General features: G+C 55.1%; 2 protein-coding genes across 2 annotated transcripts in view; both read left to right on the top strand.

Moving 5' to 3' along the window:
• Positions 1-3,452: 3,452 nt before the first annotated feature.
• FAM32A (family with sequence similarity 32 member A) lies at positions 3,453-8,932 on the top strand. Its single transcript, XM_025916066.2, has 4 exons — positions 3,453-3,579; positions 3,702-3,843; positions 8,306-8,359; positions 8,670-8,932. Exons 1-4 carry the CDS (start codon positions 3,506-3,508, stop codon positions 8,736-8,738), a joined length of 339 nt encoding a protein of 112 aa, XP_025771851.1. The 5' UTR covers positions 3,453-3,505; the 3' UTR covers positions 8,739-8,932.
• Positions 8,933-11,907: 2,975 nt separating this feature from the next.
• Positions 11,908-23,399, top strand: part of AP1M1 (adaptor related protein complex 1 subunit mu 1) — a 29,990-nt gene continuing 18,498 nt past the window's right edge. The window contains exons 1-5 of the mRNA XM_025916098.2: positions 11,908-12,065; positions 17,534-17,690; positions 19,566-19,633; positions 21,189-21,319; positions 22,022-22,169. Of these exons, the coding sequence (XP_025771883.1) occupies positions 12,024-12,065; positions 17,534-17,690; positions 19,566-19,633; positions 21,189-21,319; positions 22,022-22,169 (546 nt within the window). The 5' untranslated portion in view covers positions 11,908-12,023. The remainder of the gene's footprint in view (positions 12,066-17,533; positions 17,691-19,565; positions 19,634-21,188; positions 21,320-22,021; positions 22,170-23,399) is intronic.

The following is a 23,399-nucleotide window of genomic DNA, read 5'->3' as shown; positions in this document are numbered from 1 at the left end:
CGGATGGCCTCATGCTATGGTGACAAACGCAAGGATGGAGCACTCAGCATAGGTTGGATTACAGTTTGTGCCTCAGTTTCTCAACCTGTAAAATCAGGATGGTTTGTGTAACAGGGTGGCCGTGGAAGCAAATGAGATGATCCATGTAAATCCACGTAAAGTATGAGCTGTGGTTATCAGCCGCTGCTGCCGCCGCGCAGCAGCAGCCCCAGTTTATAAAAGAGGAAAGCGAAAGTTAAAGAGATCAAGCCACTTCCTGCAGGGCACGCAGCCTTGGAAGTGCCAGAGAGGAACTTCAAAGCTCCTAGGTTGCCTGGGGCAGAACAGACCTCCCCAGCTGAGTCTGTCCTATTCTTCCCTGGGGAGCTCATCCGGTCAAGGATGGCCCCACCAACGAGCTTACCCCTTCTGGACGCCCTCATCCAATTCCGGAACACCAAAGATGCCTACAGCTGGAGAATTGGGCAGTCGCTTGCTGCCCCCTGCAGGCAGAACTGGAAATGTCAGGTACCGTGCCCTCCTTTGGCCTGATGGGGGCGGAGGCGAGGGGGTGGGGAACGCTTGCTTCTCCCTCCTCCATGCTCCCTCAAAAGTCCTTGGCACAAGTTGGGCAGTAGCAGTCTAAATGAAAATGCACAAATCTCCATAAGCTTGAACCCAGTGACTCCACTGCTACGGATTCAGGCCACTTGCAAAAGTGAGCTAAGATTTGTGGGCACGTTAGATGGGCTTTGATTATGGAGGGGCCTCACTCAGCCGCAGGACACCCAGCCTTTGACGAGGGTGAGTGGAGGTGACTGGGGCCTTGCAAAGAGCTCCAAGACATTTTGCTAGATGACAAACTGAAGACAGAAATAAAAAGACATTGTGCAGATGTACAGATGTGGGCATACACACTTTTGTGCTGAAAAATATAAAAATGAAATTGTTATTCATTTTGGAAAGAGGCGGGAAGAGAAGTTTCTACTTCTTTGCTTTCTTTCTTCTTTTAACTTTTTCTGTACTGTGTGGTTTTCTCACATGGGACATGGGCATGATATATATGTTTAATGTCAGCAGAGGATTATGGGACATTTGGAGTTTCTTCTCTGTTTCCCTCGGTGTTTGACTCCACATACAAAAGCAGTCACAACATTTTGATGGGGGAAAGGTCAGCGATAAAGCGACTTTAGAATAAAATCCCATTTTATTTTTAACATTCCAGATAATAAGAGACTGGAAATAGAGAAATCAAAACAGTAACAGACATTATTTCCAGATGGGAGTGATTACTGTCTTCTCTGGGCTTCTCAGTACTTTTCTAATTACATATTCTGCAAATAATGTTTGCATAGCTTTTGCAATCAAATACAAATAAACAGATGCACAACATTGTGAACGCATTTAATGCCAATGAGTTGCACAACTTGAAGTGGTTACAATGTGGGCTGAGATGATGACCTGAGCTGAAGTCGGATGCTTCCCTGAGCCACCCAGGCGCCCCTTGTTTTGTTTTTTAAAGGTGTGTAGGTCGCAGCTAAGGCAGACGAGAGACTGTTCTTTCCAAATCAAGTTCTGGACCTTTTATACCCCCCAAAAGGAAGAATCTCAAACACATTATGCTCCTTGAAAGGACCCTAGCTCATGGGGCACTTGGGTGGCTGAGTCGGTTGGGTGTCCAACTTCAGCTCAGGTCATTGTAAGGGTTAAATTGTACTGTAGGGCTAATGCTTAGCTTGAAAGATAACAACTTTGTTCTGACACTGAAGGTCAAAAGATAACAACCTTGCTTTTACTCTTGTAAATCATACTTCATACTCTTGTGAATCAGGCTTTACCAATGAAGGAAACAAAAGCTCAAAAAAGAGCATCAGAGACAAGGTCAAGGAGATCCACTGGTTGCAACTTAGCGGCAGAAAGTCTAAAATAATCACCTCATTCGATAACTGTTTCCGACTCATCTGGCAACTGTTTCTAACTCATCTGGGAACTGTTTCTCTGTTCTGTTCCCAGATAATGATAAAACGATGTGATCGGCTTTAAAAACTCTGTACCCCGGCTGTTCGGGGCCACACTCTTATCAAGAGTGTTGGTCCTGATCGGTCGGCCTTGCGTCTCATTGTAATAAACTTTGTTGCAACTGTCACTGGTGCCCGTAGCATTCTGTTTCAGGAGTCGTGTGGATGCAACAGTCATGAGTTCATAGTTCAGGTCATGGGTTCGAGTCCTAAGCTGGGCTCTCTGCTGACAACCTGGAGCCTACTTCACATTTTGAGTCTCCCTCTCTTTCTTCCCCTCACTCGCTAGGACTCTGTGTCTCAAAAATAAATGTCAAAACATTTTTTTAATTAAAAAAAGAAAGAACTCTAGCTCAAAAGAATGTATACAGTAGAATTCCATGTACATAAAGCTTTTACAAAATATAAATCTAATCTATAGTGAGAGAAAACCGACTTGGAGTTGCCTGGGGAGAATGATGGGGGGGGGGGGGATTAACTGGGAAGAAGAAAGGACTTTGTAGGAATGGAGTGTTCTAGATCTTGATTGTGGAGGTGATTACATAGGCGTGTAAATGTGATGATATTCATCAAAGAGCACAATTAAAATGAGTGCATTTTACTGATTATAAATGATACCTCAATAGAATACATTTTATTTATTTATTTATTTATTTATTTATTTATTTATTTATTTATTTATTTATTTATTTATTTTTAAAGTAGGCTCCACGCCTAAAGTGGGGCTTGAAGTCACCACCCTAGGATTAAGAGTTGCATACTAGGGGCGCCTGGGTGGTTCAGTCAGTGAAGCATCTGACTCTTGATTTTGGCTCAGGTCACCATCTGGGGGTTGGTGGGATCAAATCTCGCTATCAGCACAGAGCCTGCTTGGGATTCTCTTTCTTTCTCTCTCTCTTCTGTGTCCCTCCCCCAATCATGTTCACACGTGCACTCTCTCTCAAAATAAATAAATAAACTTAAAAAAAAAAAAAAGTCGCATGCTCCACCGACTGAGCCAGGAGCCCCAATAGACTACATTTAATTTTTTCTTTTTTCAAATGCCATTGACATGCATTTCACAGAATGCTACCATCGCCCAAAAACTGAAAAACTAGTAAGAACTGATTAGGTTTACAAAACTAGGTTATCTATTAAACTTTCAAAATACAGCAATAAAAGGGAACAGAACCCCAAGTGCACGCAAAACAATCAAGAGACCACTGTATTTTAGGAAACAGGGTTCCGTCAAACCGGCTTCGCAGATCAAGGAGGCCCAAGGCCGGAAAAACCGGAATTGGGCTTGAAAGCCGGAAGTGTGGCAGAGGACAGGATGTAAAGGATGAGGTCGCTCCAGACCCTCCCGGCCCCACCCACAACTGAAAAGTGTGGCCCTGCTCTAGACGCCGAGAGCGCACGCGCACCTCCTAGCTCAGCCAATCAAGACGAAGTGAGGCGGGCGTTCGGGAGGAAATAGCGTTCTCAAACAGGAAATGTAGCAGTTTACCTACGGAATCGCAGACGGTGTCATGGCGGCCTACGAGCAGGTTCAAAAGGGGCCCCTGAAACTGAAAGGCGTCGCAGAGCTCGGCGTCACCAAGCGGTGAGTGTCCAAGAGTACCGCGAAAGGTTGTCTTCTGTCCCCTTAACCGTCTTCTAGAGTTCCAGAGCTCTTGCCCCGCGATCCGCCCTTACCTCCTCTCCCCCGCGCTTCTCCCCTCCCAGGAAAAAGAAAAAGAAGGACAAAGACAAAGCGAAACTCCTGGAAGCAATGGGAACGAGCAAAAAGAACGAGGAGGAGAAGCGGCGTGGCCTGGACAAGCGAACCCCGGCCCAGGCAGCCTTCGAGAAGATGCAAGAGAAGCGGGTAAGGCGGATGGGGAAGCTGGGGGATGCCCCGCGCAGCGGGTCTGGGTCTCCCGAGGTGGATGCAGAGACAGGGCCTGACGACTCGAAATTGGGGTCAGCCCGGGACGCTCGAAGGGGTGGCGAGCTGTCAGAGAGGCGTTAATTCCGGGAAGAAGATGCTACGTGGAGGAGGAAGAGTCCGCGCTGGGGGAGCTCCGGGGACGGGAAGCACCTCTGGCCAGAGTGGATGGCAGAGGAGAAAGCTAGAGCTGGCGTTGAAAGGAGGCCAGAGCTGGGGACCGAATTTGGATTCCAGCGCAGCCTTTGATTTGTCTAGTGACACTGGGCTAATAACTCATTTTCTCTCTGCCTCAGTTCACTTATCTGGAGGGGTTAGGATAGTGCTGTCGCCTAAAAGGTGTGGGAACTTTAAATGAAGTCATGCAGGTAAAGCATTTGGCACTGGGTTTGTCCCAAGTCAGTGTTCAAATGACGTTAGCTGTTGATATTAAATGGTCATGCCTCCTGCTCTAAATTTCCAGGAAGTCTGTTACTTTGATGACTTGTTTGGCAGGTTATTTTTTTTTTAATTCTTTTATATATTTTTTAAAAGTTTATTTATTTTGAGGGGCGCCTGGTGGCTCAGTCGGTTAGGCATCCGACTTCAGCTCAGGTCATGATCTCGCAGTTTGTGAGTTCCAGCCCCATCCTGGGCTCTGTGTTGACAGCTCAGAGCCTGGAGCCTGCTTCCGGTTCTGTGTCTCCCCTTCTCTCTCTCTGCCCCTCTCCTGCTCGTGCTCTGTCTTGCTCTGTTTCTCAGTAATAAATGAACATTAAAAAAAAAAAAGTTTATTTATTTTGAGAGAGAGAGAAGGGGGAGGAGCAGAGAAAGGGCGAGAGAGCGAAAATTCCAAGCAGGCTCTGCACTGTCAGCACAGAGCCCGATGCGAGGCCCAAACTCAGGAATTGTGAGATTGTGACTTGAGCTGAAACCAAGAGCCAGAAGCTCAAGCCACTGAGCCACCCAGGCACCGCAGTAAATCACTTAGCTTAATAGTAAACACAGTAAATTTGGACAGTAGAGGGTAGGAGATGTTAGCAGAGGATAAATAAGCCCGGCCTGGTGTCTGGGGGAAGGGAATAATCAGTCTAGGTTGGTGGTTCTCAATGGGGTGCCATTTTGTATCCCACCTCCACCCTCAAGACATTTGGCAATGTTCGAAGACATTTTCGTTTGATAAAACTTGGTGTGTTGGCAGGGGTGGGGGCAGTGCCACTGGCATCTAGTGGGATGAGGCCAGGGATGCTGGTCAGTGTCCTACAGTGACCAAGATAGAACCCCCTGCAACAAAAAAAGTGATCTGGCCCCAAATATCAAGTGTTCATGCTGAGAAACCCTAACCCTGGTCTGGGGTGTTTGGTCCAGTAACATCAGGAAGAGTGAACTCATTACTCTCAGGCCTAATTGAGTCATAAAAAAAAAAAAAAAATGGTGAGACACACTGGCTTTGGCAAGACCAACCTGGGTTTCATTGTGTCTCTACCGCTTCTTGGTGGTGGTGTAGCTCTGGGCAGGTCGGTTAACCTCCCACACCTCATTTTCTTCATCTGTAAAGTGGGGCTGAAGTCCTTACCTGACGGGTTTGTGGTGAGGGTTTAACAAGCGAATGCACTTAATTTCCTTCCCTGAGGTTATAGTCACAGGTTAGGCTGGGGTGTTACTCCTCTTGGGAGAGGGGTAACCATCGGGCTATATATATATATATATATATATATATATACGTATATATATATATATATATACATGCCCCAGAGTTGGTCAGTAGTACTGGAAGCCATAGAAGTTATAAGGTTTGGGATGGATTTTGGAGCGAGAACAGCAGGATTAGTTGATGGACTGGGTGTGGGCTGGGAAAGAACGAGGGATGACCACGATTTTTGGTAGGAGTTGCTGGGTAAGTGAAAGTGCTATTTACCGCAGTAAGAATGACAGCAGGCTCTAAAGCAGCTTTCTTTCTTCCTTTTTTTTTTTTTTTTTAATTTTTTTTAATGTTTATTTATTTCTGAGAGAGACAGAGACAGAACGCAAGTGGGTTAGGGGCAGAGAGAGAGGGAGACACAGAATCCGAAGCAGGCTCCAGGCTCCGAGCTGTCAGCACAGAGTCCGACGCGGGGCTTGAATTCACAAGCGGTGAGATCATGACCTGAGCCGAAGTCGGACGCTCAACCGACAGAGCCACCCAGGCGCCCCTGAAGCAGCTTTCTAAAGCGGGGCAACAAGACCTTGGTTTTAGAGAGGTTATGTTTGAGGGTCTGTTAGAAATTCAAATGGAGAATTCTCGTGGACAGTGTGATACCTGAATCTGCAGTTTGGAGGAGAGGTCTGGGCCTCCCCTGAACGTTCTGGAATTGCTGTGAGGAGACCCTCTGACTGGATGAGATCCTCCGAGGAGAGACAGTGACAGAGAAGAGGTCTAGAATCTGAAGTTGTAAAGGATCCCTCAGGAGAAGGAGGAAAACCGGGAGAGGGTGTCCTTAGGAGCTGAGTGGAGAAAGTGTCTTCAGGAGAAAGTGATCAACAGTGTCATTTGCTGCCAAGAGGTCTTGTAGGGTGACTACCGAGAGCCCAAAGTCGGTGGCATTTGGAATGTGGAGGAAGAGAGGCTGATGAGAGGGGATCCAAGGGAGGGTAGGGAAAGGCAAAGGTGGAGACGATGCAGAAATAACTCTTGGAAGATCTAGCAAGAGCACCAGAGAAACAAGCACATAGCTGGAAGGTGGTGGAAGGTCAAGGGGACGTTTTTGGTGCTGGTGTTGAAAACCGGAAGTGCTGCCGTGGATCTGGTTTGAACCAGGGGAGAGAAGGGAGGAGGTGTGGGTGGAGGCAGGTGGAGGGGGGAAACGCGGAATCCCTTGTGGGCGAGTGTCCCGTGGAGCCCGGCGGGCATGAAGGCTGGACAGCTCTTGGAAGGAGGGCCCCCGGGGCCGAGTCCCAGCCTGAAGTGGTAGGGCTTGGCGCCTCCAGCCCCATCACCCATTGTGCAAGCTGCTCCCCCCTTTTCTCTGGGAAGTGGGGGTGGTGACAGCCCACAAGGCACCCTGTGAACTTGGTGCGTGGAGCGGGGAGAGGGAAGGCGGAGCCCCGCCGAGCGTCTGGCACTGATGTCAGCTGCCCACGTCAGCGCGGCCTCTCGTGAGGAGGCACAGCCCTCACGTGGGCACACAGGGTAAGAAGAGGCAGGGAAGGAAAGGGAGGGGCAGCCAGGTGGTGGGTGACGGGGACTATCTCCTCTGGGCTGACTCGGCTCGGCTGGGGCTGGAGGCCCAGCAGGACCGGAACAGCCAAGATAGCTAGCCTCACCATCGCGTGTCTGGCGCCTCCTTGCTCCTCCCTCCGCGCGTGTCGTCTCATCTTCCGGGTCCTTTCTTTCAGTAAGGTCATCAGACTTCCTGTGTGGTGGTTGACTTCCAGGAACGCAAAGCAAAGGCGGCCGGCTCTTACAGCTTTGGCCCAGCACTGGCACTGCGTTCTGTTAAGTAAACTGAGTCACAGGGCCAGCCCAGAGTCATGGTGACGGAGAACCGCACTAGGGCACCACGACCAGGCAGCACGGTTCACAGGGGGACTACCAGAGTCGGCCACAGTCACCCGGTCAGTACGTGTAGAGCCAGGTGCGGCCCCGGGTGTGTCTGGCCATGCATCGCATGCTCTAGACTCTTCCTAGGTAGCATCGGGGATTAGGAAGGGGGGGTGGGGCAGGATACGGATTCTGCAGTCATGATTGTCACGGTGCTCTGGATCTTGTAGCCCCCCTGGCACTGTGTCACCAGCATCTGTTCCCTTGAGCTCCTATTACGTGTTGGGCTCTTTATCTTCCCCATTTTTCTTTTTTTTAAGTTTATTTTTTTTATTTTTGAGAGAGAGGGTGTGCACGCGCAAGCAGGGGAGGGGCAGAGAGAGAGGGAGAGAGCATCTCACGCTGGCTCCGAGTGACAGCTGGGAACCCCACATGAGGCTCCCTCTCATGAGCTGTGAGATCATGACCTGAGCCAGAATCGAGAGTTGGACACTCAGCCAACTGTGCCCCCCAGGTGCCCCTACGCTTCTCATTTTTCATCCTTCTTCAAACCCCATCCGAGACTTTCTTTTCCTGCCAAATGGGAATGCCTGCAAGAGACTGCCCTTGCCCAGGGCTGCAGGAAGCACACCTACAGCTCCCAGTGGAGTCGACTTGAGTCAGTGCCAGTACGTTGCTTGACACTGACCGAAGGGCAGCTGACCTGGGTTCCTGGTGGGATATGCTGTGGCCGGGCATCCCTGTCGGACCAGCCTGAGGAGAGGTGAGGGAGGGGCGAGATGTACGCCCGAGACCTCCAGCCATTCCAGAGCCAAGCTGGCGGGGGCTTCTGTCTTCTGCCCCACGCAGGCCTGGGCTGTGTCAAGTGTGTGAGCTCAACCTCCGTGTCTGTCCTCTCTCCAGCAAATGGAAAGGATCCTGAAGAAAGCATCCAAAACCCACAAGCAGAGAGTGGAGGTAAGTCACGTGCCCAGGGGGAAAGACCCCAGGCTCTGTGGGGTCCTGGCTGGGCCCAGAGGTTAGGAGCCTGGCAGAGGGAGCCATTGGAGTGTTGGCTGGCGGGGGGGCGGGGGGGTTGCCCCAACAGAAGCGACGCCTCCCCGGGTCATGTAAGGATGAGGCCAGGGTTCAGGGCCGGGTGGCCTTGAGGGGAGGGGGCTCAGCAAGGAGAGGCAGGATGTGGAAAAGCAGGAGTGGGCAGTGTCTCGCAACCCTGGTGCCCTGCCCGAGACTCTGCTGATGTGGGTTTTCTCCTCGGCTTTCCCAGGATTTCAACAGACACCTGGACACCCTCACGGAGCACTATGACATTCCCAAAGTCAGCTGGACCAAGTAGCCTCCCCACTCAGGGTATGGAGTGGCACCAAGGGGAAATGGAAGGCGAAATCGGGGCTCTGTTTGGTGCCTTTGGTGTTTTCTAAGAACATTCTTTTACACACACCCTTGCGTCTTCTGCTGAGACAAGTGCTTTCCAAAGCAGTGTGTCCTCTTTCTGGAACTCGATTAAAGTAAGACTGTCCTTTTACTCTATTTTGGTTTCTCGGTAGAAGATCAGATTTTTTTAGTTCGGACTAGAGATTTTTAAAAGTCTATCCAGAGATTGAGGTTATTTCCGTGTGTCACAGACAAGGGTCTTTGCCCCCAAACTGCATCTAACTCGGACAGTCAGCCAGCCATCTTTTCTTGGATGAAACGGACTCCAGGGGATGAGGAGGTAATGCTAACACAGCCGGCAGCTTACAGACCCCGTGGGGCCCTACGTGAGCTCTCCTTCTGAGCCTCCTCCTGCTTGGGGCTTGTACTGTTTCTTCCAGAGCCTAGGGAAGCCACTTGTACTTTCTTGGCCTTCAGATGCCTCCTCAGCCCCCTGGTGTGTAAGACCACACAGCCTGGAAATAGAGCCACTGCCAAAGGCAAGGATGAAATGTACGCTTTGTCCCTGTCTGAGCTCCTGGCGGACTTACAGCCTCTTCCCCTAGTGCCCCCATTCCAGACGAGTTTAGAGGGTGTGGCCCTGGCAGACATCACTAATCAAACACAGCATTCTTTGTAATGGAACCCGGACACTGCCTGCCTCACTGCCCTCAACCCTAGGCTCTAAGCAGCCCCTGTGTTTATTCAGAGTGGCACATAACTTGTAGCCTGCTTGGCATTTCTGGCCTAAGGACATCTCAGGGGTGGCAGGACCTGGGCAGAGCCCTGGCATAGACAGTACAATACAGTCAAAGGGGAGGACCCACGTCCTGGTGCTGGAGAGCCGTGATCTCTTTTGAGGACCTACGTGTTCCTACCTGATGAGGATCAAACTGCATATACTATTGGGAGGAAGTCTCTGTTGACATAGGAGGTGAAAGAATAACAAAATCGTGTTGGGTTTGGGGCTGTCATATGGTGAAGAGAATAAAGCAAAAAATAGTTATTAAATAGAAGTCTGAGTGTTTTAATTATAAGCGGTTTGACTATCACTAGAAATGCTGCTTTTGGGATTTATTGCACATAAAGAATGTGCATGCTGCAAAATGACCATTCACCCTCGCTTTGGAAAAAAGTATATGACCTGTTTTTTTCACCTGTGGTATATAGCCCCCCACCCCCCCGAGAGGTAGTAGACTCTCGTTAGCAGTGGCTCTTTTGGGTAGGTTCCCCCATTGCCTCACAGAAAGGCACTTTGAGGCCTTTTCCATCCCTGAGCCAGCAGTTGGGGTTTGTGAGCATGATGTGCTGTGAAAAGCACGTGTCAGGATGGTGGAATATAGATATTCCACCTCCCTGCCTACCCAGTCTAAAGCTGAGTGACCTCAAATGGCAGGATTTCTCTTCTGTGGATTGACTGCTCGTTTGGACGGTTCTGTGCCATGTGGTGTGGTTCACTTGTGTAGCTACATTGACTTGCCTGGGGCCAGAAAGTCCAAGGTGGCATCTCATCCTCCAGAACCTTTCTCTGTGTTGTTTATTCCTTTGGCCAACACAAGTCACATTGCCAAACCCAATCTGGGAGAGAACTCTGGGCATGGACACCAGGAGATGTGGTTTATTGGGGGCCATCACTGCTAGTCTAGCACAGTTTCTCAAGCTCTTCTGGATGTTAGACTCTCCCGGAGCATTAAGAACCACTGATGCTGGCTGGGGTGGTTCAGTCACTGAGAATTTTCAGAGCTCCTCAGATGATCCTAATGGGCAGGAAAGTCTGAGAAACCCTGACCTACCACAATGGGTATGATCTTTTTTTGAGATGGTGCAGAGGTCAAATCTGGCTTACACATTAAATGTAAATACCAAGGATGAAATTCAGATAGGACCTGACTTCCCCCACGTATGGAAAAAGGAAGTTATGAGTAACTTAGGTGTAGGATGGTACTCTTTGTACCTGAGAGTTTGTTTTTTCAGAAGGCTTTTGTCCAGTCTGTTCCTCCCAGTCCCCCACAATACTGATTTTAAACATCTAAACAAAATGCCCAGAGCAAGCCTGAAAGGAAATGCTCCATGATAAGAGGGGTCACCTCTCCTGGGCGATTTTAATTTTTGTCTTTCTTTTTGGGTGCAGTATGAGGCTAGGGTGTTTTACGAGACAATTGTCAAAAACCCTCTCCTGGCCATTTTGTGCAAGAATGCTTCCAGCCCAGGATTTACGTAGTAGTCATTAAATATTCCAGTTTTCTCCTCTGGATTTTCTTGCACTTTATCCTAAGCAGAGGATATGTTGGCAAAAGCCATCTTTCAAAACCCCAAAGGAGGTAGGAGGGAAGATTAAAAATCAGGCAGGCAGCCTGAGTAAATGGTTCTGATACTGCAGGGTTGGGATTCCCAGAGCAAGTGATGGATGGTTCCGTAGGACAAAATGCAGGCATTTTGCCACAGCCTGAGTGTTCATAAAAGTGATGAGATACTCAATTGATTAATCAGGGGTCACAGTTTGCATCACCCACTGCGGTCACTAACTACAGAAATGAAATATGTGCTTTTCACCTAGGTTCGGTGGGGCGTGGTTTTCAGATCATTCCAGGCAATAAACAAGCTCTGATGAGTGTTGACACTGACAGGTGACAGGTCGTGACCCTTGGTAAGACTTGATTGCTATTCAGAGTTTGTTTGACCTCTTTTCAAGGTAACAACCACCTTACCCTCCCCCTATAAAGCATATTACAGTTGGTAACTGTATTTGTTTCCTAGACTACCCCACCAGGCTAGGAGTTTCATGGGGCTGGGCCCCAGGTGGGGTTCCACCGACGGTATGTCACCTAACTTGGCCAACGAAGGCGGGGCGGGGTTTCCAGCTGCCCTGGCTTGTCTCCCAGCCTGGCAGCCAGAGAGGGCCTCGTTTCAATCAGCCCCGCCTGGCGCCGCCCAGGCCCGCCCCTCTGGGCCTTACTTCCGGGATGCTTGAGGCCGGAGCGGGAATTAAGGGCACATCGGACGTACCGCGCCTGCGCGTACCCGCCTCGCGCCTGCGCCTTCCTGGCAGCCCCTCCCCGGCCGGACATAACGGTTCGCGCGCGGCTTCCCGGGCCGGAAGTGGAGGCGAACTGTCGCGGGGCACGCCCGGCCTTGCTCAACGCCCGGCAGTCCCCGCCGTCGCCGTCGCCGCCGCCCTCGGCAGTTGCCGAGGCTTCCCGCAGCCGTCATGTCCGCCAGCGCCGTCTACGTGCTGGACCTAAAGGGCAAGGTACAGATGGCTCCGCACCCTCCCCGTTGCCAGGCAACCGGCGGGGCCTCGCCCCTGGGTGGGGGGTGGGGGGGTGAGACCTATCCTGTTGCTTGGTAACCGGCCAATGGGACCCACCCTAGTCTTAGGCAGGGAGGCCTGTAGACCTCACCTGAGGCCCCCCTGTTGCTAGGGTACAAGGCGGGGGCTTCGATCCACGAGCCCCGCCCTGTTGCTAGGTAACGCAGCTGCACTGACACCCCCCCCCCCCCCCCATAGGCCGGGTTCTCAAGCCTCCGTGGGGGCATCCGGGAACCCGAGGCGGCGGGGAGAGTGGCCCGCATCAGGCTTCGAAGCCAGGACTGGCTCTCAGGTGCCGTGCGACCCTTGGCCCAAGGTGGTGAGGCGTGTCGGGGACAGTGTGCCCTCGGGCCAGCCCTGCCCCCTGTTTATCCTTCGACTTTTCTTTGCCAGTCCCTGTAAAAATTTCTTAACGTTCAGTGTGACACCGAGTTACGAGGGTTGAGTGAAGTGGGTGATGGGAGGGTCATTTTACAGAGGGAGAAACTGAGGCACACAGGTGTGCAACTTGCCCCAGGTCACACCAGTTACAGAGTGGCAGGTCTAGGAGTCGGCTGGTATTTGGGGGGCACCTGCCAAGTGCCATACAGGGTGTTTAGGCTTGGGCTGCTTTTGGTGAGCAAAATCGGAGTTGTCCTTGTCCTTCTGGAGCTCACAGTCTGGTGGGAGAAAGGGACACTGATCTCACAAAGTACAAATCAATGTTGGGTGCAGTGATGAAGCAGTGAGGATGTAATAGGACACTGTGCCGGGCTGGGGGTCAGGGAGGGCTTCCAGGAAGGAGGGACAAATCTGGCTGAGACCTGAAGGAAGAGGTGGGCAATTTAATTAGGACCCAAGTGCCATTCCCAGGGGAATCTGGGAAAGCCTCTTAGAGGAGGGATCTCCAAGCCTTTCACAGTGGGCTGCTGCTTTTTCCCCCGGTCCGTCCAGTCTGGAAGGCAAGTGAGTATTGGGCTCTTGTATCTGGGAGTTACAGGAACAGTACAATGTTAACCAAGCCCCGCGTGGATCACCGAGAGAGAGAGAGAGAGAGGGGTGGGTGTCAGGCCTTGGTGGGGCAGGCAAGAGTTAGCTCAGAAGCCGTGGGGAGTGAAGAGGTGAAGTGGCTATCCCTTCCTGCTCCCCTCCCGGAGTCCCTGGCTCTAGAACTTTCCAGGAGTCCCTTGAGTGGGTTGCCTGCCCTGGATGCCACCCAAAGTCAACAGCTAGTGAGGCCCGGTGCTGGGCTCCCTTCCTCAGGCCTCAGGCAAGGGATCAGTCACAGGGCACACCAGGGGCTGGGTGGGTGCAGCGTTCCCAGAGCCCTTGTGGCACGTGTTCTTGCTCCCGTCCTGGCCACTGGGTCCCCAGAGTTCCCAGAGGCTGCCTCATCTCAGATCACTCATTCAGCAAACATTTCCCGAGCACCTAGCATGCCACCAAGCCCAGTGCTGCCTATCTCACCATGACTGTGGAGTTCAAAACTCATGGCTGAGTTCAAAACCCACCTCTGCTGCTCAGCTGTGTAACCCCAGGCAAAGTAACTTCTCTCTGCGCCTTGTTTCCATCATTGCTCACCCGAGGCTTTTATGGTGTTGTTGTGCGAGCTCTCTGAGCAGACGCTTAAGACAGGCTCAGCACCCCCCATGGCCCACAGTCTTGCTTAACCCCATCGAGGGCCTTGAGGTGGGGAGACACATGGAAGCTGATGGATCCAGGTGGTCAGATCTAGGTAGCTGCAAGGGCATGGACAAGGCCCTAGGTAATGTGGTTGCCAACCTCGATTTTGGCTGCAGAAGTAGTTACAGAAGGCCACCTGGAGGAGGGAGGTGCCATAGGACCAGGTGACAGTCAGCTGGACAAGGAGTCACCGCAGTAGGCCTGAAGAGTCGGGGGCAGCCTGCTGGGGCTGGCGGGCCAGCAGCCCTGGGGAATGCTGGAGCCTGGAGGGTGGCACCGGTGTGGCCGTGGGTGGTCGAGGATGTCCAGATGGGCGTGAGGAGCAGAGGGGACTGCTCTGATCCCAGGAAGGAGGAGCCACTGGAGGAGATTGAAGCCTCGGAGGAGCGTGATCAGACCTGCCTTTTGGGAAGCTCCCAGGGCAGCCGCGGGCTTGCCTCCCGCTCTCAGCAGCCATTGTGCCATTTGTTACTCCATGCCCTTGGACCTCAGGTCTTGAAAGGACCTTTTGTGCGGACCGTTTTTAGCAAAAAATAAGGTAAGGCACATTAGGAAATTCACGACAACACGTCTGTCTGCCAGCCGCCCGGAACCTCTGAGCGCAAGGAAACCAGCATGGCCACATTTGGCTGCTAGAAGGCCGTCCGTGGACGCTTCTTGGCCCTTATCTTTCTTGTTTCTCTGCAGTGTCTGACATCACAACCACACTCCTCAGCGGGCGTCCATTGGCCTCTGAGTTGCCGCTCTCTCTCGTTTTGCCCATTTCTGTCGAGTCTCCTGGACCCTCCCCTTGGATGTCGGCCCCTCCTGCTCGGGCCTGGGCGGCCCCCTGACACTGCCCCTCTCTTCGGGTCTGCTTTGATTCTCGCCAGTGTGCCAGTGACTCGATGTGTGCCGCATCCCAGAGGACTGCTCTAGAGATGCATTGTTCTCTGGGACACCTCGGAGGTCCTACAGCTGCCACAAACCTGGCCTTTGCCCTGAACTCTCTCCCCAGACCTGCTCTCTCTCACCTGCTCTCTCTCCACCGCAGACCTGCTCTCTCCCACCTCATTGAGCGACACCACCATCCATGCGACTGTCCTCATTGGAGACCTGGGCATTATCCTGGCCTCCGTCCTCTCCTCACCTTTGTGTTCACTCCACGGACATTTCCTGAGCACCCACTGGGGTCAGGGTCTGTTGTGGGCTCTGGGACACAGCCGTGAATGAGATGGAAGTGGTCACTGTTCTCAGGGAGTGTTAGACTCTGGTGGAAGGGACAGACCATAAAGGAGGATAGGGGTTATAGTGCAGCAGTGTAGTGGGCAGTGAAGGAAAAGTGGACAGGTTATGACCTTTCAGGCAGGGCAAGCAGGGAAGACTTCTTGGAGGAGGTGCCATCTTTGGTGAGGCTTGAGAAATTAGAAGAGGCCCAGGCATCCTGGACAGAGAGAACTGCAAGTGCAAAGGCCTCGAGGCAGGAGTAGATGTGGATGGCTCAGAGAGCAGCTGGGGGACCAGGATGGCCGGAATGGAGTGAGCTGGGGTGGGGGCAGAGGGGTGAGATGGACAGAGCAGCCGTGGGGATAGAGGTTTGTCACCTCAGCATTGCCTGTCTCCCTTCAACCTGTCCTCTGCTCTCTCACCTGGGGCCTGCGGCCCAGGCTCCAAGACCGTCCTCACGCCCCGCCGACCAGTGCTCCAAGGTCTCCCCCTGGACTGCACCCCTGTTCTGTCCCGCGGCTTCAGCCACCGCCATCCCTCTGCCTGTGTAGTACCTGTCCCTTCAGGCCTCAGTGTGAAGGTCACACCCTTGGGAGGCTCTCAGCTTCTCCTAAGTTGGCGTCCCAGTTCAGAGACCCTGTTTGTTTTGGTCACCTCTGGTCCCCAGGCCCAGCATGGTGTGCGGCAGAGGGGCCCGTGGTGTGTGCTGGGTGGGTGAGTGGACCTCTCTGGAGCCCTGGACACGAAGGCAAGCAAAACAAATGCTTCCTCTTTCTTTTGAGCACTAGGGGCCTTGAGGCTCCCTGCCAGCGGCAGTCCCCAAAGTCATATACCTGAGAAGGAAGGTGGGGCCTTGGGAAGCCCAGGAAAGCAGTGTTAGGGAGCAGAAGGGGCCGTGCGGGGGGTGAGAACTGGTTAGGATCTGGACTCAGCTTTGCTGGCTGTGACCTCAGGCGGCTGGTGCCAGAGTTCTAGGCATCACTGGGCATCTCTGTAAAAATAGTGGCCCCACCTCATGGCCGGTCAGTATAGATTCTGGGCAAGGAGCACAGGAGAGGGGACATGGGAGTCCCTCAGTCCGGGCCTGGCTGTCCCACTGGGTGCCTAAGAGGCCCTAAGCGGCCTTGTGAACCTCAGCAGGAAAAGGGCACGGACCACGAAAGAGAAGCCAGGAAGGAGGTTCTCGTTTTGATTCTCTCCTTCTCTCCTGGCTTGAAATGATGATGACCATGGATTTTACAAAAGCCCAGGTTGTGACGCAGGCGGCTCCCAGCTTGGTCAGCTCAGCAAGGCCGACCTCTGCACGCACGTAGCCGGGCCCTGCAGCTGCTGCCCACATGAGCTCACGAGAGCGGCGGCAGCTGTAGGTGGCGTCTCCAGATGGAGCCTTGCTCAGCCTGGCGGAGCTTCAGGCTGCCTCCTTGTTCCTTCAGGGAGGCGTGATGGACGCGTACCCAGCTGCGTTTATTCCAGCGCACAGCGTGGTGTGTTCGGTCATTGTATATACCCAGGAAGCCAGAAGCACACACCCTGTCACCCCCTAAAGCTTCCTCACGCCCCTTGTGTCCAGCCTGTTCCCGGAAAGCCACCGGTTTTCTGTCACCGTCGGTGAGGGTTTTATGTAAGTGGGTTTTATGTGGGACAGGATATGGGACTTGCCGTCTGTTGTCTGGTGGCTCACCTGGCCCAGGGGTCTTGATAGACCCTCATGCTGTGGCTCGAGTCAGTGGTCTTTCCTTCTTGTGGCTGAGTTGCGTTCCAGGATGGACACAGTTCTTGTTTCTGGTCGCCTGTTGAAGGACATTGGTGCTCACTCTAGTCTGGATCCGTCGATCGATCTGTTTATCTATTTATAAAGTTTATTTAATTATTTGGAGAGAGAGAGAGTGTGCGTGTGCATGAGCTGGGAAGGGGCAGAGAGAGAGGGAGACGGAGAAGATCCCAAGCAGGCTCAGCGTTGTCAGCACAGAGCCCAACGAGGGGCTCGAGCTCACTAACCATAAGATTATGACTTGAGCCAAAATCAAGAGCTGGACACTCAACTGACCGAGCCACCCAGGCGCCCCCAGTCTCTGGGTCTATTTAAAATAAAGCCGCAGCGAACGTTTGTGTGCGAGTCTTGGCCACAGGTGGCTTTTAGTGGATGTGAACACTCAGCAGTGTCCCCTGATTGGGTACCCTGACACAGGCAGAAGAGCAGAGTGCATTAGCGTAGGAAAGGCTCTGAGAAGGTCTGCAGTGAGAACCTACAGGATGTTGTTTTCACCTGGCATCTCCCAGTTGACTGAGTTCTGGACTGCGACCTCGTATTGCTTTCCCCCGCGAGGAACCCAGTTGGCCCCTGTGGAGTTCACGCTGGGAAATGCGCTCCTTGAGGGATTCCCTGGGGGATAGAGGTCAGCGCGGCCTGGAGTCTCTGATGGCCAGGGGTGTGAGTGGGGTCCTTGCGGCAAGGGAGGTTGGCGCGTCTCACGCCCCACCGCACGCATCTGGCTGTGGGCCTCCAGATGGAAGCAGCCTCACCCCCCACCCCCGCCTAGGTGCTCATCTGCCGGAACTACCGTGGCGACGTGGACATGTCCGAGGTGGAGCACTTCATGCCCATCCTGATGGAGAAGGAGGAGGAAGGGATGCTGTCACCCATCCTGGCCCACGGGGGAGTCCGCTTCATGTGGATCAAGCACAACAATCTGTATCGTATCCCTTTGCGGGGGAGCTCCCGGGGGCCTCCTGCGTGAGTGTGTGCGTGTGCGCGTGTGTGGGCCCGCAGGCAACCGAGAGTGGCCGGCACCTGGCCCGGGGCTGGCTCGGGCACAGCAAGGGCCGTCGGGCACACCCTCCCGGAGCTCCCTGCGGCCTGAAGAGATGAGCGGAGAACACGGTGGCAAGTGTGACGGGAGCTGGGCGAGGAGAGGGTGTGGCAGGGGACCTCATCTAGTCTGGGGACCCAGGAAGGCTTCCCTGAGGAGGTGACATCCAGAGGAGCCCTGCAGGAAGGCCAGGTGTCCACCATCCAGAGCAGTGGGCAGACGCCAGGAGCGATAGACTCCAGAGGCTCTGCAGAAGGAACAGGCTCATTCTGGAAGCTGCAGGAGGGGTGGCGAGAACACCGGGAAGGGGTATGTGGTGGGAGCGGGCCCAAGTGGTCAGCAACGCTGTGGGGTCTCGAGGGACGTCACCGTAGATGTGATGGGAAGCCTTCCGGGGGTTTTAGGGGGTAGGGGGTGGGGTGACACAAAATCAGATTTGCATTTTCTGAAGGTTTCTGGCCGCTGAGCAGAGGCCAAGCTGCAGGGAAGCCGGAGTGGATGTGGGGAGGGGGAGGGGGCCAGAAAGCCCCGGTCGGACTGCAGTGGAGGTGCAGGACCTGCTACCATCCTGTCTGGGTCCCTGAGGTGCAGCTCCTGCCCCGCCTCTGTTTCTCCCTCACCTCTCTGGAGGGCCCGGGGGGCTGCTCGCAGAGTACTCAGAGAGAGTACTGCAGGTGGCTTGGAACCCGGAAGCTGGACGACGGTGAAGGCGCCTGGGTCTGGGCGGGGGGGTGAGCCCAGTGGGAGCCGTCAGACCAGTTTCCGGTTGGGCCCTGGCTCCACGTGTGGGCAGCGGGGAGGACACAGCAGTGGCTCACCCCTCCAGGTGCCGCTGCCCGGCGCCCCCAGCGCCCCCGGCCTGTCGCTAGTTCTGCTGTCCTGTGACGGTCTCCGGCCGGCCCAGCCTTGCAGTGCCCACTGGTCCTCCTTAGCACCCGAAGGCATGCGACCCGGGCTGGAGGCCCAGCACCTGATACGTGGGTCCCGGCTCCTGGCAGGAAGTGAGGTGGACGTGGCCCCTGCTGTCCCTGTCACCTGCAGCTCCCAGCTCAGCCCTGGGGCCGGGCGGCCCAGGCGTGTCATGAACAGCCACGGCCAGGGCGCAGCCCCTGTGCCTGCGGGGGAGGAACCGGCCTCCCCGGGGGGCTCGAGGCCCTTGAGGGAAAGAGCAGGGAGTGTCCAGGACATGCTGCCCCGTGATGACGTCGGAGGGGCGTCTGTGCCACGCACTTTGCACGCGTTGCCTCAGCGACTCTGCTGCCGGGCGCCCATCAAGCAAGTGAGAAAATGGGGCTCCGTTAAAAAGCTTTGCTTTAGGGGCCAAGGCTTGCAGGAAGGGCCAGACCCAGCATCGGCCCCGGCTGCCTCCTCTGGAGCCTGCAGTCCTGCCTTCTGCTCCCGGAATGAGCCGCACGCTGCCTGCCCACCCTGGGCTAGAGCTCTCAGCGCAGATATCACCTCCTCGGGGCAGCCCCCACCCCGCCCCAGCAGCTGGGGCGGGCTCTCGGTGCCCCCTGCTGCCTCTCTGTCATCGAGCGCTTCCTGGGGTTTGGGACCGTGTCTGGCGACTACCTGTCCCGGGCCTGGCTCCGACCCAGTAGCCCACTGAAGGCCTGGTGAATGGCCGGGGGTTGGGTGGAGGGAGGTTCTGAGCCGGGGGTGGGGGTGGGGGTGGGGGTCCTTCCGAGACGCGGGGTGAGTCGGGGTCTGTGAGGCAGCAGTCTGGGCCTCTGAACTCTCCTTAACCGTGGCCGCCATGCAGTGGTTGCTACCTCCAAGAAGAACGCATGTGTGTCGCTGGTGTTCTCCTTCCTTTATAAGGTGGTGCAGGTGAGTTGACCCAGGGAGGGGTGTCAGTCGCCCTGGCTTTGCTGTGTGCTCGAGGGCTGGAGCGCTCCTGGGGAGTTCCGGCGCTGGAACCCCAGGGAATGGGAAGGGGAGCTCCAGCTGCCCTGTGTGTGGGACTTCATGGCCTTAGTGTCCCTCTGCCCTGACGAGGGGAGGAAAGTGAGCAGGAGGTGGAGCTCAGGGCAGGTCGGTGCGCCCGGGCCTCAGGAGGGACAGGTACGCCCCACAGCTGGCTGTGGGAGGGTGGAGGGTGGCCCGCTGAGAGGCCGAGTTTAGGGAGGTAGGCTAGCCGGGAGGAGGGCAAAGCAGCCAGTTCTGCGCAGAGGTGGGGAGGCGCGAGAGCAGCACAGGCAGAGGCCCTGGGGCCACAGTGCGTGTGGTCCGGTCGGGAGCATCGGGCTGGCCAGTGTGCCTGGGGCCCGTGGGGGGCTGCGATCAGCAAGGTGTGGGTGGGGCTGGGCTGCAGGGTTGGGGGCAAACAGGACTTAGTGAGGAGTTTTGATGTCGTTCCTGACGAGAGATGGCGGGCGACTTTAAGCGGGGGACTGATGAGACCTGATTGGAGTTGAGATCGGCTCCGTGGCTGCTAAGTGGAGGAAAACTTGAAGGCAACAAGGAGGCCAGCGAGGAGGTTGCTGCAGGCTTCCAGAGCAGAAATGGAGGGACCGGGCCGGGGCAGGAGCCGTGGGGTTGAGGGAAGTGGAGAATCGGACCTGGGAGGCCTGCGGTGAGCCCTCAGGTGGTGCACGTGCAGCTAGCTCAGGAGTCACTGGTGCTGAACACGGGGGGACTGGTCTGGGCCGTGGAGACATGGGGGCGGGAGAGTATGTGTCCCCCTGGGAAGCCCTGAGTGCAGGCTGAGGAGTAGGCTTTCGTGCCAGGGCGGTGGCCCTGTCGCAGGAGTAAAGAGGGGCACCGGAGGTCCGAGAGGGTGGTCCGAGAGGTCCGAACGTTCTCCTTCCTGCCGTGTCTGGCATTTCCTGTGACTTTCCTTCGGTGCGGGTGCTAACGAAACTTTTCTCCCTTCCCTTGTTCAGTCGACTTAATTTTCTGTTGAACTGGGGGACATGTGTCCGTGGCCCAGGGGGCTCGGAAGAGTCCGGAAGAGCCACTGGTTCTGTCTCCAGTGGCTCTTGCCCCTCATCTGAGTCACTTGTAGCTCAGAGGCAAAGGGTGACTGTTCACAGCAGGGATTGAAGAGAAGCTCAGATGGGGCCCTAGCCAGACTGGGGGTGACAGGGAGGAGAGGAGAGAGGGACCCTCGGGAGTGGAGATGCAGGGCTTCTGACCAGGCCCCCGGAGGACGCCCGCACTGCCTGCAGCCCGCGACTTGCCTCACGGGCAGCCGTCGCTGTCCTGTCGCGGCCCCTGAGTCTGAGGTCGTGTCTCTGTGGCATGTCGCCAAGCCTGGAACGTGGGTAGATGCAGCTTGTGGGCAAGAGGGCTGTTGGTTCTGGGCCCTGGGGCATGAAGGACAAGTGGGTTTGTGCGGGCGGTCCCCCTCCCGCGTCTCAGCCCCCCCGCCGCCCCCGCCCAGGTGTTTTCAGAGTACTTCAAGGAGCTGGAGGAGGAGAGCATCCGTGACAACTTTGTCATCATCTACGAGCTGCTGGATGAGCTCATGGACTTCGGCTACCCCCAGACCACCGACAGCAAGATCCTGCAGGAGTGAGTGGGTGCGGTGGGGACCCAGGCTTGGGGCTGGGGGAAGCGAGCGTGCCTTCACGCCTGTGCCGCCACCCGTCTCCTCGCGTTTGTGGTTTCTGTTGGGCGGTTTTGGATTCTTGGCCGCTCCGCGTCCCTGCGCAACGGGAGCATCGTTCAGGGCGGTGCCCTGGATGCCTGGTTATCAGGGAGTCACCGCCTTTGTTTCCGCTCACGTCACTGAGGCTGAGAGGGAAACGCGCCCTTCTTCGCCATCCTGCCCTTCACACCGGGGCACACGGATCAAGCACTTTCTGTGAGCCCGGCCCCCTTTTCTCCGCTCTCCGTCAGAGGCACCGCTCCCCGCTCCCCGTTTACACGGGGCAAGGGTTACTCAGAGAGCTGGCCCGCGTCTGCATCTCCCGCGTTGTTCCCCGGGGGGTCGGGGTCGCCAGCTCCCCTCCAGGGACTCAGTCCCCTGTGCACGTGGCCGTGGCACCTGGCGCACATTCCCTGTGGTCCCGCCCGTGCCGGCTCCTTGCCCCTCCCCCACCCCGGCCTAAGTGAGCGCTCTGTGCTCATGGTCACTTGAGTTTTTGGGGGCTTTTTGGAAATCCTGACGTTCTTGTGTTAAACGGCCCAGGTGAAACTGGAGCCTGCCACCGGGAGGGGCTGTTTTCGGAATGTCCGTGCCTGAGCTCCTCAACTCTGGGCCTGGTCCCACAGGTACATCACCCAGGAAGGCCACAAGCTGGAGACGGGGGCCCCGAGGCCCCCAGCCACCGTCACCAACGCGGTGTCCTGGCGGTCTGAGGGCATCAAGTACCGGAAGAACGAGGTGTTCTTGGACGTCATCGAGTCCGTCAACCTCTTGGTAGGGCTTCCTCTCCTTTCTTTTCCTCTGGTGGAAAAATGTTGTCTTCTGCACGATTGACGTGAGAACAGGCAGACTTTGAACAGCAGCGGAGCCCTGGGAAGCCGTTACTTTCCGCAGCAGTCAGGCCGCGGTGCAGCTGGCGCTCGTTCAGGCTTCCTCAGCTTCTGTTCTTGTTGGGGGTCCGCGCAGGGGCCTTGTGGGCGTTGCTGTGTGAAGCAGGGGGGAGGTTGGAAAGCGCAGGGATCCGTATTCAGAAAGACCGCCTCACTCACGATCCACTGTCCTTTTGGGCCTCACGCTGTAAATTCACAAACGCACGCGGTCCTCCCGTCGCACCGAGAGCTGTCGCGGCTCTCCTGCAGCTGCTTTTCTTAGGTTTCTTTTCTGTTTGTGCGTGTTTGCTTTTTCCTGTGGTTTTATTTTTTAAGTTCTCACTAAGTCAGATTGACCTTTTTTCCTATTAGTTTTAGGCCACATAGAGATTCTCGTTCCCCTTTGCCGTGATCAGGATACGAGTCGCCTCTAAAACCTCTCTCCTGCCGCCTCTCCACCCCCTGGCAGCCGCTGCTCCGGTCGCGTGGCGCGTCGCTAGCCAGTAGGCCCCGTGCTCCACGCCGCCTCTCTGCCAGCCCGGGGCCTGGGCCCGGGGGTCCTGCTCCTGACTGGCGTCGGAGCGCCACATCCCCGTGCCCGTGTCGTTCACCTTCACCTCCTGCCGTGGGCGTTTTGCGTCTCGCCTGTCACAGGAAGGGCGGGTACAGGCATTAGAGAGAGAGCACGAGTGGCGCAGTCACGTGCCTGGCACTACAGTGTGTGGTTACAACTGTCCCACTTGATCTCTGTTGCTCTTCTCTTACTGTGTGTAACCTGCGTATTAACCTGTGTTACAGGTGTATACGTTTAGGAGAAGACATAGCACGTGATGAGGGTTCCCAGGCAGCCACTGGGGGTCCTGGACCGTCTCTCCTGCAGACAAGGGGGACTCCTCTAGTGTTGTCTTGTTGAGGTTGTCATATGCGTGGAATCCCACAGTATGTGACCTTTTCGGTCTGGCTTCTTCCACTAAGCATAATGTCTTTGAGACTTCTCCAAGTTGCTGTGTTTATCAAGAGCTTGTTTCTTCTTCTTCTTCTTCTTTTTTTTAACGTTTATTTATCATTGAGAGACAGAGAGACACAGAGCGTGAGCAGGGGAGGGGCAGAGAGAGGGGGAGACACAGAATCCAAA

Source organism: Puma concolor, chromosome A2 (genome assembly GCF_028749965.1).
Source record: "Puma concolor isolate L17-30 chromosome A2, mPumCon1.1.hap2, whole genome shotgun sequence".
NCBI lineage: Eukaryota > Metazoa > Chordata > Mammalia > Carnivora > Felidae > Puma > Puma concolor.
Note: the sequence above shows the minus strand (reverse complement) of the source record. Positions and strands in the feature narration are given on the sequence as shown.

Coding starts and splice junctions, on each gene's coding strand:
- FAM32A (XM_025916066.2), top strand. CDS start 3,506: ATGGCGGCCTACGAGCAGGTTCAAAAGGGGCCCCTGAAACTGAAAGGC. Junction 3,844..8,305: donor AGAAGATGCAAGAGAAGCGG/GTAAGGCGGATG, acceptor TCCTCTCTCCAG/CAAATGGAAAGGATCCTGAA. Junction 8,360..8,669: donor CCCACAAGCAGAGAGTGGAG/GTAAGTCACGTG, acceptor CGGCTTTCCCAG/GATTTCAACAGACACCTGGA.